Source organism: Thunnus thynnus, chromosome 9 (genome assembly GCF_963924715.1).
Source record: "Thunnus thynnus chromosome 9, fThuThy2.1, whole genome shotgun sequence".
NCBI classification, from domain to species: Eukaryota; Metazoa; Chordata; class Actinopteri; order Scombriformes; family Scombridae; genus Thunnus; species Thunnus thynnus.
The window spans coordinates 15227043-15239563 of record NC_089525.1 but is presented as its reverse complement, the minus strand read 5'-3'; the positions used below and the strand labels follow the sequence as shown (position 1 = coordinate 15239563).

Sequence of the window (12521 nt, the reverse complement as noted above, 5' to 3'; positions counted from 1 at the left end):
TTTATCATTTGAAGAGAAACACATGTTGACGAATATGAAGAACGTTGGAAAATGCACTCTGGTTCTGATAGAAGAAGCTTTCACAGCAGCGTACAAAGAGAAAACCCGATGCAGACGTCACTACATGAGTCACCAAATAGTTATTGTCCTACCCCTCCTTTAAATTTACGCCACCAGTTAAATGGGTTTCCAAATGTGCAAGATAAATGCTGTGCTGTGTTGACTCACAGGGTTCAGTAGAACAGTGAGGAAGAGTTCTCCTCCATTGATGAGCTTGTCCAGTTCATTAGGACTGCCCGGGTAGTCTTTATAGAAGATGGTGTGTGTGAAAAGACCGCACGTCTGCCTGGGCAGCACCTGTGATACAAACAAACACAAAGTCATCAAACTGAAAGTGGGGAAAAAATAAAATAAAATTGCACACACACACACACACACACACACACACACACACACACCATCAGCCCTCTGCTGAGAGTGAAGCGGACCCGTCAGTACTCCAAGGCGGTTACCCCACACATTGTTTGCTTTCAATAACATTCATATTATGCAGCTCATCTAGCCAAAGCAAACCTCTTATTCACTGAGTCTATATGGAAATTCATGGAAATGCGTTTACAGTTTGGAGTGTCTGGGGAACTGAATATCAATCATCAGTAAGCAGTGGAGACTGTCCATTCAGACCGCTCTATCTCAAGGACGAGAATAGAGCGCTGAGACCACACAGGCGGACTGAATGCCAACACTACAAAGGAACCAGACTGAGGCTGCACTGTTTCCTATCAGCACTGAAGGTCAACCCGGGAAAGAAACAGATAAGATTTTTTTTTTTTCTTACTTTTGAACCTCTTGAATGTAATCTATTCAACTTTAATTTTCCTCTCATAACAGTATTGTTCAGCACTGGCTAGCTCTGTGAAGCAGAATAAAACGCAGGGTTTCTTTGGGTGTTGACATTTTTGTGATTGGTTGTGTGCAGACACTTGTAATGCTGTTGCCAGAGATGTCAGTCTTCGTTATGGTGCTGAGGCCTGCAAAGCAGCGCTACCCAGACAGGTGTCTCATGCAAGACTGCTTCACTTGACTACATTATCATCTCCCACTCTGTAGAGGAATACAACAGCCTAGCAAGACTAATGAGATGATTGTCTTTCTTAGGATTTGTGCTGCCTTGGTGATATACAGTAAACGAAAAATGAGAGTCTGCACAGAGTCTTTCGGGGATAAAAACTTAAGAAAAGCAGAGGCGGAGAGGAAAAGAGGATGATTGGCAAAAGCAGGATGGAAAGTAACCGCTGGCCATGAGAGAAGAGAATAAACACAAAAGAACTGGAGGAGGTAGAGATGGAGATAATTAATGAATGAAGGATAGCATATGTAAATTGTAGAGGAGAACCCTGAAAGGGATTATTGGCTGAAAAGGTAATGGATGTTGAGAAGCCAAGTGGAGGGAAAAGCAGTGGGCCGGAGGTAACAAGATAATGAGGCCTTATGGATGCCTGGGTGTACACAAGTGCTCTTACGCTAATGCCGCTGTGGATGAAGCCTCGCCGGAAGCGGGCGGGCTTCAGGTGCGGGTACTCCTCTGTGCTGGTCACCTTGATGCCCCAAACCTTCTTCCAGGCGTCGTACAGTTGTATGTGGACAGGGTAGACGCCCGAGTGGTGGGGCGCCACCGCGTAGCCCATGTTAGTGGGGATCCCATGCTCCTGGAGGGCGGAGGGAAACAAGGGGGAAGAGTTAGCAGGCGAGACAAGAAAAGTTACGACAAGAAGGCGAGGTCCATTATCACCCTACATGTCAAAAAAAAGCATCAACACTATGACTGCGGCTGCCAGTTTGGTCACATAAGATGAGATAAGCTCATAAGATCATAGTGTCAAGTCAAGTAAATTTTTTTTTTTACTCAGTCGGGATAAAAAAAAAAACTCCTCAAAAGTTTAATTTAACTTGGCAAAACCTCCGGAAGAGCAACAGAGGAGGGATCCCTCTTCTAGGACAGACTGCCAAAGCTGTGATCCGACTTTTGCACCCCTGCGACTCACCATGGCAAATTTCTTGTTGAGCAACATCTGCTCGGCCAGCACGGACTGGTTGTGGAATAGATGGGGCTGCATGTGGCTCCACATGTGAGGGAACCACCAGAACTCCTTAACATAGGAAAGCAGCAGGTCATCTCCCAGGTCCTCCTCATCAGATCCTGGACACAAGACAGAGGAAGAAAGAAGGGGGGGGGGGGGGGGGGGCGGGTGATGAGTCAGGTGATGAAGGAAGGAAGTGGGAGGGGAAAAGAAAAACATAGCATGGTGGGTTAAGAGGAAATGGAGGAGATAAAAATGGGAACAGTGACAAAAAGGAGAGGGAAAGGTGAAACAAGGTCAGAGAGGAGAAAAGGAGGAAATGAAAGTATTGTGAGTGAGGCATGAGGGAGATAAGCAGGAGAAGAAATAAGATCAGCATGAAGTAGAAGAAGAGGAGTAAAGAGATTAAAATAATATGAATCTAAACTTTACAATCTTTAGAAGTGTCATTTATTTCAGATTAGTGCCTGTTCTTATCTCTGCTTGAGTTAACAGAGGCAAAAGGTTCTCTTCACAGGCCGCTTCTTACCAGCGTGAAAGAATTTCCCTGAGAAGCCAAGATTGAAGGTGAAGTTGGGCACATGGGTGCGCAGCTCCCTCTGTGTCTCCAGCAGGGCCTGAAACAGTGGGAGGAAAGGAGAGTGAGTCAATACATGATGTGCTCTTACTGGTGCACGAGTGCATTAATGAGGAAGCGTGATCACCCAGGCGCACGCGTGCCAACATACATATTTCATTCTGCAAGTTTCTTTCGGTAAACATCCAACATCCACTCCCAGTTGCCTCACTCCTCTCCTTCATTCTGTTTGATATTTTGCTCTCCTCTGATTCGGGTGTTTGTTTCATTTGATCTCCACGCTGGATCAGACTCCCAAGCACACACCCCTCTCTCTCTCTCTCTCTCTCTCTCTCTCTCTCTCGCTTGGATTTCTGCGTCTTGTCAGGGTGTGATTCGTTCCTAAAAGCTTGCCATTGCGCTGCCTGTGAGGAGGCCTTGATGCTTCTTCCATAACTTTTTCTATACCCTCTGCCTCCACATGCGAGGGGGGTCTGTTCTACTCTGATGGGATGCGAGCAAGGAGCTTTTCAACATTCTTTGTATATCTCTGGGCCCCTGAAATATTCATTGCTGTGGAGCTTCTGTGACAGTGTGAGCACTGGGACCTGTCAGCTTTGAGCGGCCTACTGGGACAAATGCATTCAAAAGGAGAAGTGGAGGGAGAAGAAGGGCTTTCTGTGTGACTGGCAGAAGATAGCACATGCTATGTGTGAGGCAATTTCTATATTTCAACAGGGGGACAGTTGAGATCTACTGGTTGATGAATACATAAGTGGGTTCAGTTTTTATTCTGATGAAGTTCTTGCACTCCGAAACACATGAAAGTATGAACACAAAAACTCACCTTTACATCTGGCACCTTCATGCGGGTGCCCTCTTTGCCCACAAAGATGTCATCAATATCCACCAGGATGTAGCGCTCCAGGGACAACGAGAGCCTCTTCCCCGTCAGAAAGGCCACAGCATCCACAAACACCAGCTTGTGCAACCAGAAGACCAAATTATTCCCGAACAGGACCCTCTGGATACCGTCATGGAGCCCCAAGTCCTGCACCACCGACGGGAGCAGAGCAGCATTCTGCCCCATCGATGCAATGCTCTCAGCCGATTGGGTCTTGGCCAGCAACACAGGCTCGTATGTAGAGTGGTTGGACTGGAAAACGGTCCAGTCATCCCCGGGGAGAGGACCTGGCAGGGGTTGCCCAGATCGAGTGATAAACAGAAGGGGGGACTTGGGGTTGACTGTGCAGTCCTTCAGACCCAAGTTCGAGTGGAGAAAAAGGGGGAAGCCTTTCAGCTGCGCGCTGAGCAGGCTGTTTTCATTGGCCTAATCAACAGAGAGACAGAGAGAGAAATCACACAGATTCATCATACATTGAGGTGATGAAGACAGAAATGTATTGGATATAATTCCCGAATTTCTCCAATCATGTGTGAAATAAGGAATGTCAGGCCTACTCAAACGTGAAAGCATGAGGCAGCTTCTACCTGCTATGCTCAATCTTGAAATGCTCTGAGATTGCAGTCAAAATGAATAACCTCCTGCTGTGTCCTCTGAGATTCAAAGGCTGAGGGTTTAGTGATTATTCATTGAAATTTCCCCTCCCAAAATTTGTCACTCTCCGTTTCTCTCACATCTCTACTGCCACAGATACAAAAGTCCTTCTTTCACTTCCATTTTTACTGAAGTCTTACTTAAAATTTTAATACGATGTGTCCTTGTGTTAGATATAGCATCAGAAAGCTAACAATGTCATGCGCTTGGAGATGTCCACATGATGGCTACTGATTGTCCATCGCTACCTGTAGAGCTGAAACAATTATTTTAGGGCTGCAACTAATGATTTTCATTATCAATCAATAATTGTTTGGTCTACAAAATGCCTGTCCGTCACAGTCTCCTAAAGCCCAAGGTGATGTCATCAAATTGCCTGTTTTGTTCAACCAATTGTCTGAAATCCAAACACTGAATTTACTATCACACAAGACCCAAGAATAAGCAGCAAATCCTCACAAATGACATAAAATGTTTGCTATTTTCTGCTTTAAAAATGACAATTAATTATCACAAAAATCTATATAGTAAAAACAATCAAAATAGTTGCTGATTATTCTTCTGTCAATGGACTAATCCACTAATCATTGCAGCTCTAAATTATTGATTAATCAATTGGTCGATCAATGAAAAAATCCTTGTAAATCAAGTATCTTTAGGTTTTGTCCAACCAAAAGTCCAAAACCCAGATTGTAACTTTGGGGTTCAGAAAACAGTGATGGGCATTTTCACTATTTTTTGACACTCCTCAGACAAAACAAATAATCAATTATTCAAGAAAATAAGTTAGTTGCAACCCTAGTGACCTGCAAACTAGACTGGATTTTGCAGCACATAGCAATAGTTGAGAATTAAAAAGAAATCTGATAACATCACATCAGCTACTGCTTGTGCTTTTTCAACATAAATACATAACAAAAAAGGATTATTTAGAACTGTGGAACATTTTGTAGTTGAGAATGAAAACAAAATACAAACACATTACAAACTATGTCTTCTTCTAAATGTATGTTTGACACAACTACTGCAATTTCTTATTGGTCAACTTTTAAGTCAATACACATATCTGTGATGATAAGCTAATTTTGACTGTGCTGATATATCTGTTGGCCCCTACACATTGCTTCAGATAGCAGAGCATCGATGCATGTCCAGGTCATTGGGATGCACACCCTCACTCTTCTTCCTACTCTCCCACTAGATGGTAAATCCCACCAGGCTTTCCTTACCTTCACCTACACTGCCTAACATCACTGCACCACCATCCATGCCTCCACATCTCTTTCTATATTCTTTCCATGGCTCAGAGATGGTGATTAAAACCATAAGACCTGAAAACTGGCCTTGGGCAAGCAGGCTCAGCTAGGGATTACTGAGAAAGAGAAAGAGGTAGAGAGGCTGAGGACTGAAAAGCTAGAGAAACTAAAACAAAAGGAGAGAGAAAGAGAAACAAGAGACTAGGAGAGAAGAGTGAAGGAGGCCAGATTGCAGAATAAAGAAAAACAAGAGATAGAACATAAGAGAAAATGTGCAGTGGGACTGAGTGATATTGAACCAGGCAGGTCTTTCCAACCCTGTGAATCCCATCTCCTTAGAGACGGTGCAGCCAGATGGACAGGGCAGAAGGTGTGAGTGAGAGGAGGGAGAGTGGAGGAGAGGAGGGAGTGTGGTGTTGTCCTAACCTTGAAGAAGCCAATGATGCCCACTCCATATTCCACACAGTATTTGTCCAGCAGCTCTCGGTTCCAGGCATCCAAGTTAACATACTTGAGAATGTTCTCATAAATCACCAGTGTGAAACGCCCTCTCTCTTTGTCTGTCAATGTGGGCATGTCTCCTTTACCAGGAGAGATCTCAGTCCGGTACCGGAACCGGCCAGACTCCAATATGGCCACAATCTCCTGACCCAGTTGAGAATACTGGCTTTCCACAAACACCAGAACCACAGGATCTGTCCTGGCCCCTCCAGGATCCACCCCCGGGCCCCCTGAGACGCCCCGCAAGGGCAGAAGCCTGGATGGAGTGACCCTCGGGTCGTCCGAGTCGGCGGACGCTCCCTCTGCCCCGGAGACGCCCCCTCCCGACGGCTCCAGCTCCCGCTTGACGCCATACAGGAAGTAGGCGGAGATGAAGACACTGACGGTGCAGAAGAGGAAGAGGAGGAGGAGTGAGGTCTGCAGGGGGAGGAGACGGACCAGCCGACGGAGGCGAGTCACGCATCCCAGCATCGTCTCGCGCCACACCGCTCCGCCCCACAGGCCCAGCAACACGCCTTGGGGACAGTCTCTCTCTCTCTCTCTCTCTGTCTCTCTCTCTCGCTCTCTCTCGGTGTGGGTAGAAAACGACAAGCAGGGATTATTCACAACAAAGTCAGTCTTGCTATGGAGCTAAATACAAACGGCGTTAAGGTAGCAGCTGCAGCAGCTACTGGAGAAAGAAATGAGACGGTCTCACGTTGGCTCTCCCTCATATTGCAGCACCGCTTATGTCACCATGGCAGAGAAATACGGGGCCTTGGACCACTGGTACACACTTATGCCTCAAAGGGACGGGCTGGCAGGGTGGGGTCACTGGTGGAGAAAGATGATGGAAGACTCCATCACCTGTCCATCATGTGAACCTGCCAACCATGTCCCAGCTAGATTTCGCACCGTCCTTTTGATTGGAGAATGATCTCTTGAGGAAAGCAAGGTCACGCAGGTCATCTCAGCAGCACCATTCCCTCAGGATGGAATCTCCTGACCTAGAAAAACAGCAAGAAAGAAGAAAATAATGTTAAAACCTGAAAACGCCGCATTGGCTCCTATAGAACAAAGGAGATAATGCATGCTTTTGTTGTGTGGGTTTAGCGGTGTGTGGGAGATGTGTGTATACTGCCACTGCCAGCACTCCGAAAGTTCATTCCGAAGTAGTCCTTGCATTCACCTACACAAAGTGAGAGCTGCCAATCCCCCCCCTCCCTCCCCAACACACACACACCTAACCCCTGTGTGCGCAAACAAAAAAAAGTCACTCGCTCATGCAGCCTCCTCACAATCAATACACAGAATGTGAGTGACAACAAAGCCTCCAGGCGAGCCAATTCCTGATTCAGTCCAGTAGGACTATGCGACTGCATACAAGTGAAGCCATCACCCGCGGGGACATTCGCCTTCTATTTTCCTCAAATCCCTGACACCAAAAATGGAGTGCAGGAGAGGGGAGGGAAAAAAAAAAAACAAAAAAAAAAACAAGCTGATAGAAGGGAAGCGATCCAAGAGCAGAGGAGTACATGACAGTGACAGACAGAGCTGGCAACAATGGGATCTTTTACTCCGGGAGAGAACCCCTTATCACACTCAATATACACCCCCATCCACCCTCTGCAGACCTATCGTTATATACCAGCCCTTTAGTCAATCTCCATCAAGCCAAGTGTGAAAAGTACAAGATGCAGCATGGGAACTGGTGTCAGCTAGTCCCTTACGAAAACATAATTTCTCCATTTAGAGGGCCTGGTGGAGAAATGAGACAGAGCATCATTACCTTTGCATGGAAATGCTCCATCCATTAAGCTGGAGAGCTATTGAGGTGCACACACAAGTCTTTATAAAAACCCTTGGATACCACAGAGGAGAGTCACGGCCCTCTCAACCCAAAGACATTAAACAGTGGCCACCAAACCAATCAAGACTCATCACACACAAATCAGACATAAAATAGATTTGATAATGCCGTCAGAGGGTTTATTAGGAACACTATAACCGAGGTTTAATTAAAGGTGAGTATCATTAAAAATACAAGAGTGGCCATACGGTGCTCGGCACAATGGATCATATGGGCAACAATCGTCCAGCTGACAGTAGTGCAATCAATAAATTATTGATTTTTCACAGCCTGATAAGAGGAAAACTTCAGATCATTCAATGTATCATTACAAACAGAATTCCATATGGATAACCCTTTTATCATTTTAGTTATCCTTCATGTATACACAGTATTAGATGGGGAAAATCAAGTTTCTCCTTTAAAGTAATCAAGGTCAAGTTTCCGGAGAGTACTTCTGCCCCCTCTCTCCTTCCAGCTAAGCTTAACAGGATGCCTAAATCTCCCTCTGAGTGCAGCGGAAGAAAAATCACACTTCTTTTCTCTCTGAGTCGTGTCCAAGTTTCCTCTTCACAGGGAGCCTGATTCTAATGTAAAGAGAGGCCGTGAAAAAACAGTGGGTGTTGAGAGAATGTATCGCAGCCGAGCAGACAAAAACCAACAGCCCTGGTCGCTTGAAGATCCCCCTCCTGTCCTCACCGTACCTTGTTTGTTCATTTCTGAAGGAGCCAGGGTTCGTGCCATGGCATATCAAAGTATGATTAGCCACAGGAAGTGACGGCTGCTGAAAAACAGTGTAGCAGAAGAGGAGACAGGGGAGACAACTTTGAACACGACACCAACACAGTTTTCTTTTTTTTTTTTTTCCAGGCCTCTTTAGTGAAGGGCTTTTGCTGCCACTTTAAGTAACAACCTGCATTCGTGAGGTTTCTCGTCGATACAGTTCTGGTGATGAGGGCTGGATGATGAGTCAGTTATTATCAGTGACTGGCATTTAGCAGAATCTAGGGCTGCAACTAATGATTATGCTCATCAGATATAAATCTGTTGATTACTTTTTTTGATTTAACAATTAATTGTTTCCATGAGCCCAAGACGACTTCTTCAAACTGTTTGTTTTGTTTGACCAACAGTCTTAAAAACAGAGATATTATATTTACAATGATATAAAAGAGACATGAGCAGCAAATCCTCACATTTGAGAATCTGGGACCAGAGAATGTTTTGTAATTTTTCTGAGATAAGTGACTTGATCATCAGAATTGATTTCTTTGTCGATCGTCTAAACTATGAATCATTTCAGCACTAAAAGAATGATATTATGATATGATCATTACATCATTCCCAAATTCCTGTTGCTGAAGTTAATATTTATGGGCATGAAGTAGCCTAATTAAAATTTTTAATTTGAGTAAAAGAAGATTTTGATGCCAAGTGATATTGCAAATTATCTTTGGTAATGGTGCAATAATGGCGTCACCCAGCCGTAACCTTTAAAAAAAAAGAGGCTATCTTAAAATTAATTCTCTGTTAATGTTTAATGAGAATGAAGACGTGTTATCTTTGGCCAACATTTGCAGGGATAAGTTCCAGCCTGACTCTAATGACACTGTTGACATGCATTGGTAGCAGATTAAATGGCGACACAGCACAAACAGAGCAGGGGCACTGAAAACCTCTCTTCTTGCCCAATTCTCAGCAGTGATGACCGCCTCCCAATGTTGACCTTCAGGCTGCGATACAGAGAGCTACAACTGAAGGAAGGAAGGGAGAGAGGGGGAGAGAGGAGGAGGAGGAGGAACATGGACTGACTGGTGCCGACACAAATTAAAAAAAGGGGAAAAGCTCAAGGCTTTGAGTGTGAAGTTACAGCAGTGAGAGCAGGCCAACTAAATAGAGAGTACAATACATGAGACTATAATGAGGGTGAGGATATAGCACTGACTGAACCGAATAATGGCTAATGGATCTCAAATGCCTGCACACCCATCTCACCTAATGTGTCTTCTACATTATGTGCTATGTATACCATCGAAGAAGCCAAGATCTGACCGCGAATGTCTCCATCCTCCAAAATAATAGATGCAAAAATGCAGAGGAGGAAGAAAAGAGAGCATGAATATTTCATGTTCAGAGGTTGATGAGAAGTATAGCCAGCAGACATATCCGTAAGGTAAAGAGCAGCCAAAAGGTGCATAGAGACCGGAGTGTTTCAGTCTGCCAGAGAGAGTCAGTGTCTTAACTCATGCATAAAGGAGAGGCAGATGGAGACTAATGCATATGTGATAGCCAACCTTTTCCTTCTCAATGATGGGAAGAGCTCAAGATGAGTATGAGCTCTGTAACTGCACATGTGGACAAAAAAAACAGTCTCCCTAAATAGCGGTCGCAGACAGGCCAATAAGAGCAACAAAAAAAAAAAAAAAGAGCAGAACAAAGGAATAAAAACAGAGAGAAGAACAAGATGATCAACTAGCAAACCAGACTGGTGAGAGAAATTCACCCGAGGGTGACGATCAATCTCGAGGCTTTGAAAACATCAATTAAAAATATCCTCCTTGTTACTTTATAGCTGCTGAATGATGGTGACAGAATGAAGCGGTGGCGTAAACATTAGCTGGTTGGATGGCTGAGGAGGAGAGACTAATGCTTTTCCTCTGGGTGGGTGGTCACTCAAACCTGCTCCCTCTGCATCATGGGAAGCAGGCCAGAACCATACTGCTAGATTAATGAGAGATGATGAGGAACAGGGGGACGGAGCCTGGTCCTCAGCTGTAACAACTCTCTGGATAAACAACACTAAGGCTGGCCATATGTAGCCTCGCATGTCCTGTTCCCGCTTTCCCCCCCCTCCCTCCCTCCCCAACACTGCTGTTGTACTTCTTTTAAAGTGTGAATAAGACTAAGTGTCTCAGGGCTTGTGAGGAGAGTCAGTACATTAACACTGTCAACCGGACTTGGACTAGCTGTAGTTGATCCCTTCAACAAATAAACTTCTAAAAAGGAGAGCTCTGGGGCCCTCAAGACCCAACAGTGCCCCCTCTCCCCCCCACTGCCCCTCTCCTCATCCGTCCCCTCACTGCTGACTGAGAGAAATAAACGATGACCCTCTGTGTTCAATCACCACAGGCCTTGACAACCGCACGTTCACCATGGAAACGCCGGAGTTGCATCGTGTTCAGAGGCAACTGCATGCAAACTGTAGAAGGAAATAGAGGGAGGGTGGTAATCCATATGAAAGTCATCAAAAGGCTATTGTTATTGTCATTTTTTTTCCCTGTCTTTGTGTATTGATGTGCATGTACTGAAGTGGAGACAGCCCTGAGAGACTTATTAGAAGATCTACAATCCAAATCATCTCGCAACAAAGCACGCAACATTTTGTTTGCATGTGTTCCTGAACAAATATGATTGAGCTTTTGTGCAAACAACGCGGCCACCAAAAACAATTTTGGCCTGAACGTCTGAACTGTGCAGCGGGGCATGGGTCAAGGTTAAATGGGTAATGTAATCCCTTATCTGTAATCCTGTTAATCTCAACAACTGCTAACAGTACCAAATGTGCTTATGTCAGCTCTGTCACTGTGCAAGATGCCTTGAAGGGATTAGGAAATGAGACACAATAGAGTGACGGACGATCCAACAGTATGTTGGGAGAAACATGAAAACATTGTGTGTGTCATCCCTCTGAGTCTTTCTCCACTGACTGGTGTGTTACTCGTTTAGAGGCCTGTACGCAAAATCAGAGGTCATCAATTCTGAATCTTTTCTCAAAGATGTTGTGACCACAGTCAATAACTACAAGACCACTGTGTTGGGATTCTCTACCAGGAGCAGTAAGAAGCAAAACTAAAGCAAATTTCTGCATTTGCATTCAGCCTCCTACCCTTTCTTGCAAGAGATTAAACTTCAAAAAGCGAGAATTTTCATATTTCTTTTGAAGCACGTCTACGGCAACAAACAGAGGAGCAAGGACTCGCCTTCTTAAAGAGGGTACATTTAAAAGCCATAGACGCAGGGGTTTTTTTTCCCCTTAAGCCAGCCTTGGCATTCATCAATATAGAATCAATCAATCTGAAATATGAATTCCATTTTATGCATCCATTGTTGCTGCCGCGATTAAAGGCTTAGGCTGTGAAATAGTGTGGAATGTGGCGCCGTATCCTCACTCCAGCTTCCGCCTCCCACCCTTCAGCCAATCTGAATGCACAAGCAGGCTTCATTTTAGCTGCAAACATTTACACTGACTCTTCCTCTCCCTCTGTCTCATCAATTCATTTCACGCCACCGCGTGAAGGACAGTGGACTCGGGAGGGAAATGTAGTTTTGCCTTCTAATTCTCCAGAAAGTGACTTTCAGACCATTTCCCCTATCAAACTGTGCGGCTGAATTATCACATCATTTTTCAGCACCTCAATTTACTGTCCCAAAGACTGAAGCAATTTCACAGAAGAAAAATGCCTTTCCTCAATTCGCCTCTGCCCCTCCAATTACATCTCAAGGCCCTACTTGAAGACCTCCATCTCGGCGCAGTCGTAATTGAAATGATTGCAATGTTATTCGTTGACACAGTAATGGGACAAAGAGGTAGACACACATCCTCAAATCCGGACAAAGGAGAGCAATCTTTTCTTAAGAGCAATTATGAGTAGAAGGGGAGGACAGCAAAAGTGTGTTCAAAGACAATTAGAGAGAGAACAGAGGCATTTCTGCACCACTACTGTATGTTGTTCAGCAACAG

General features: G+C 44.8%; 1 protein-coding gene across 2 annotated transcripts in view; it reads right to left on the bottom strand.

The window, feature by feature from the left end:
* The window catches only part of LOC137189314 (bifunctional heparan sulfate N-deacetylase/N-sulfotransferase 1-like), a 42299-nt gene that overhangs the window by 6070 nt on the left and 23708 nt on the right, over window positions 1–12521 (bottom strand). For both annotated transcript variants that reach the window (XM_067599097.1, XM_067599095.1), the window contains 6 exons: window positions 5878–6938; window positions 3485–3967; window positions 2611–2698; window positions 2046–2200; window positions 1524–1709; window positions 229–357 (listed from right to left, as the gene is read on the bottom strand). In XM_067599097.1, coding sequence (XP_067455198.1) covers window positions 229–357; window positions 1524–1709; window positions 2046–2200; window positions 2611–2698; window positions 3485–3967; window positions 5878–6423 — 1587 coding nt within the window. In that variant the 5' untranslated portion in view covers window positions 6424–6938. The remainder of the gene's footprint in view (window positions 1–228; window positions 358–1523; window positions 1710–2045; window positions 2201–2610; window positions 2699–3484; window positions 3968–5877; window positions 6939–12521) is intronic.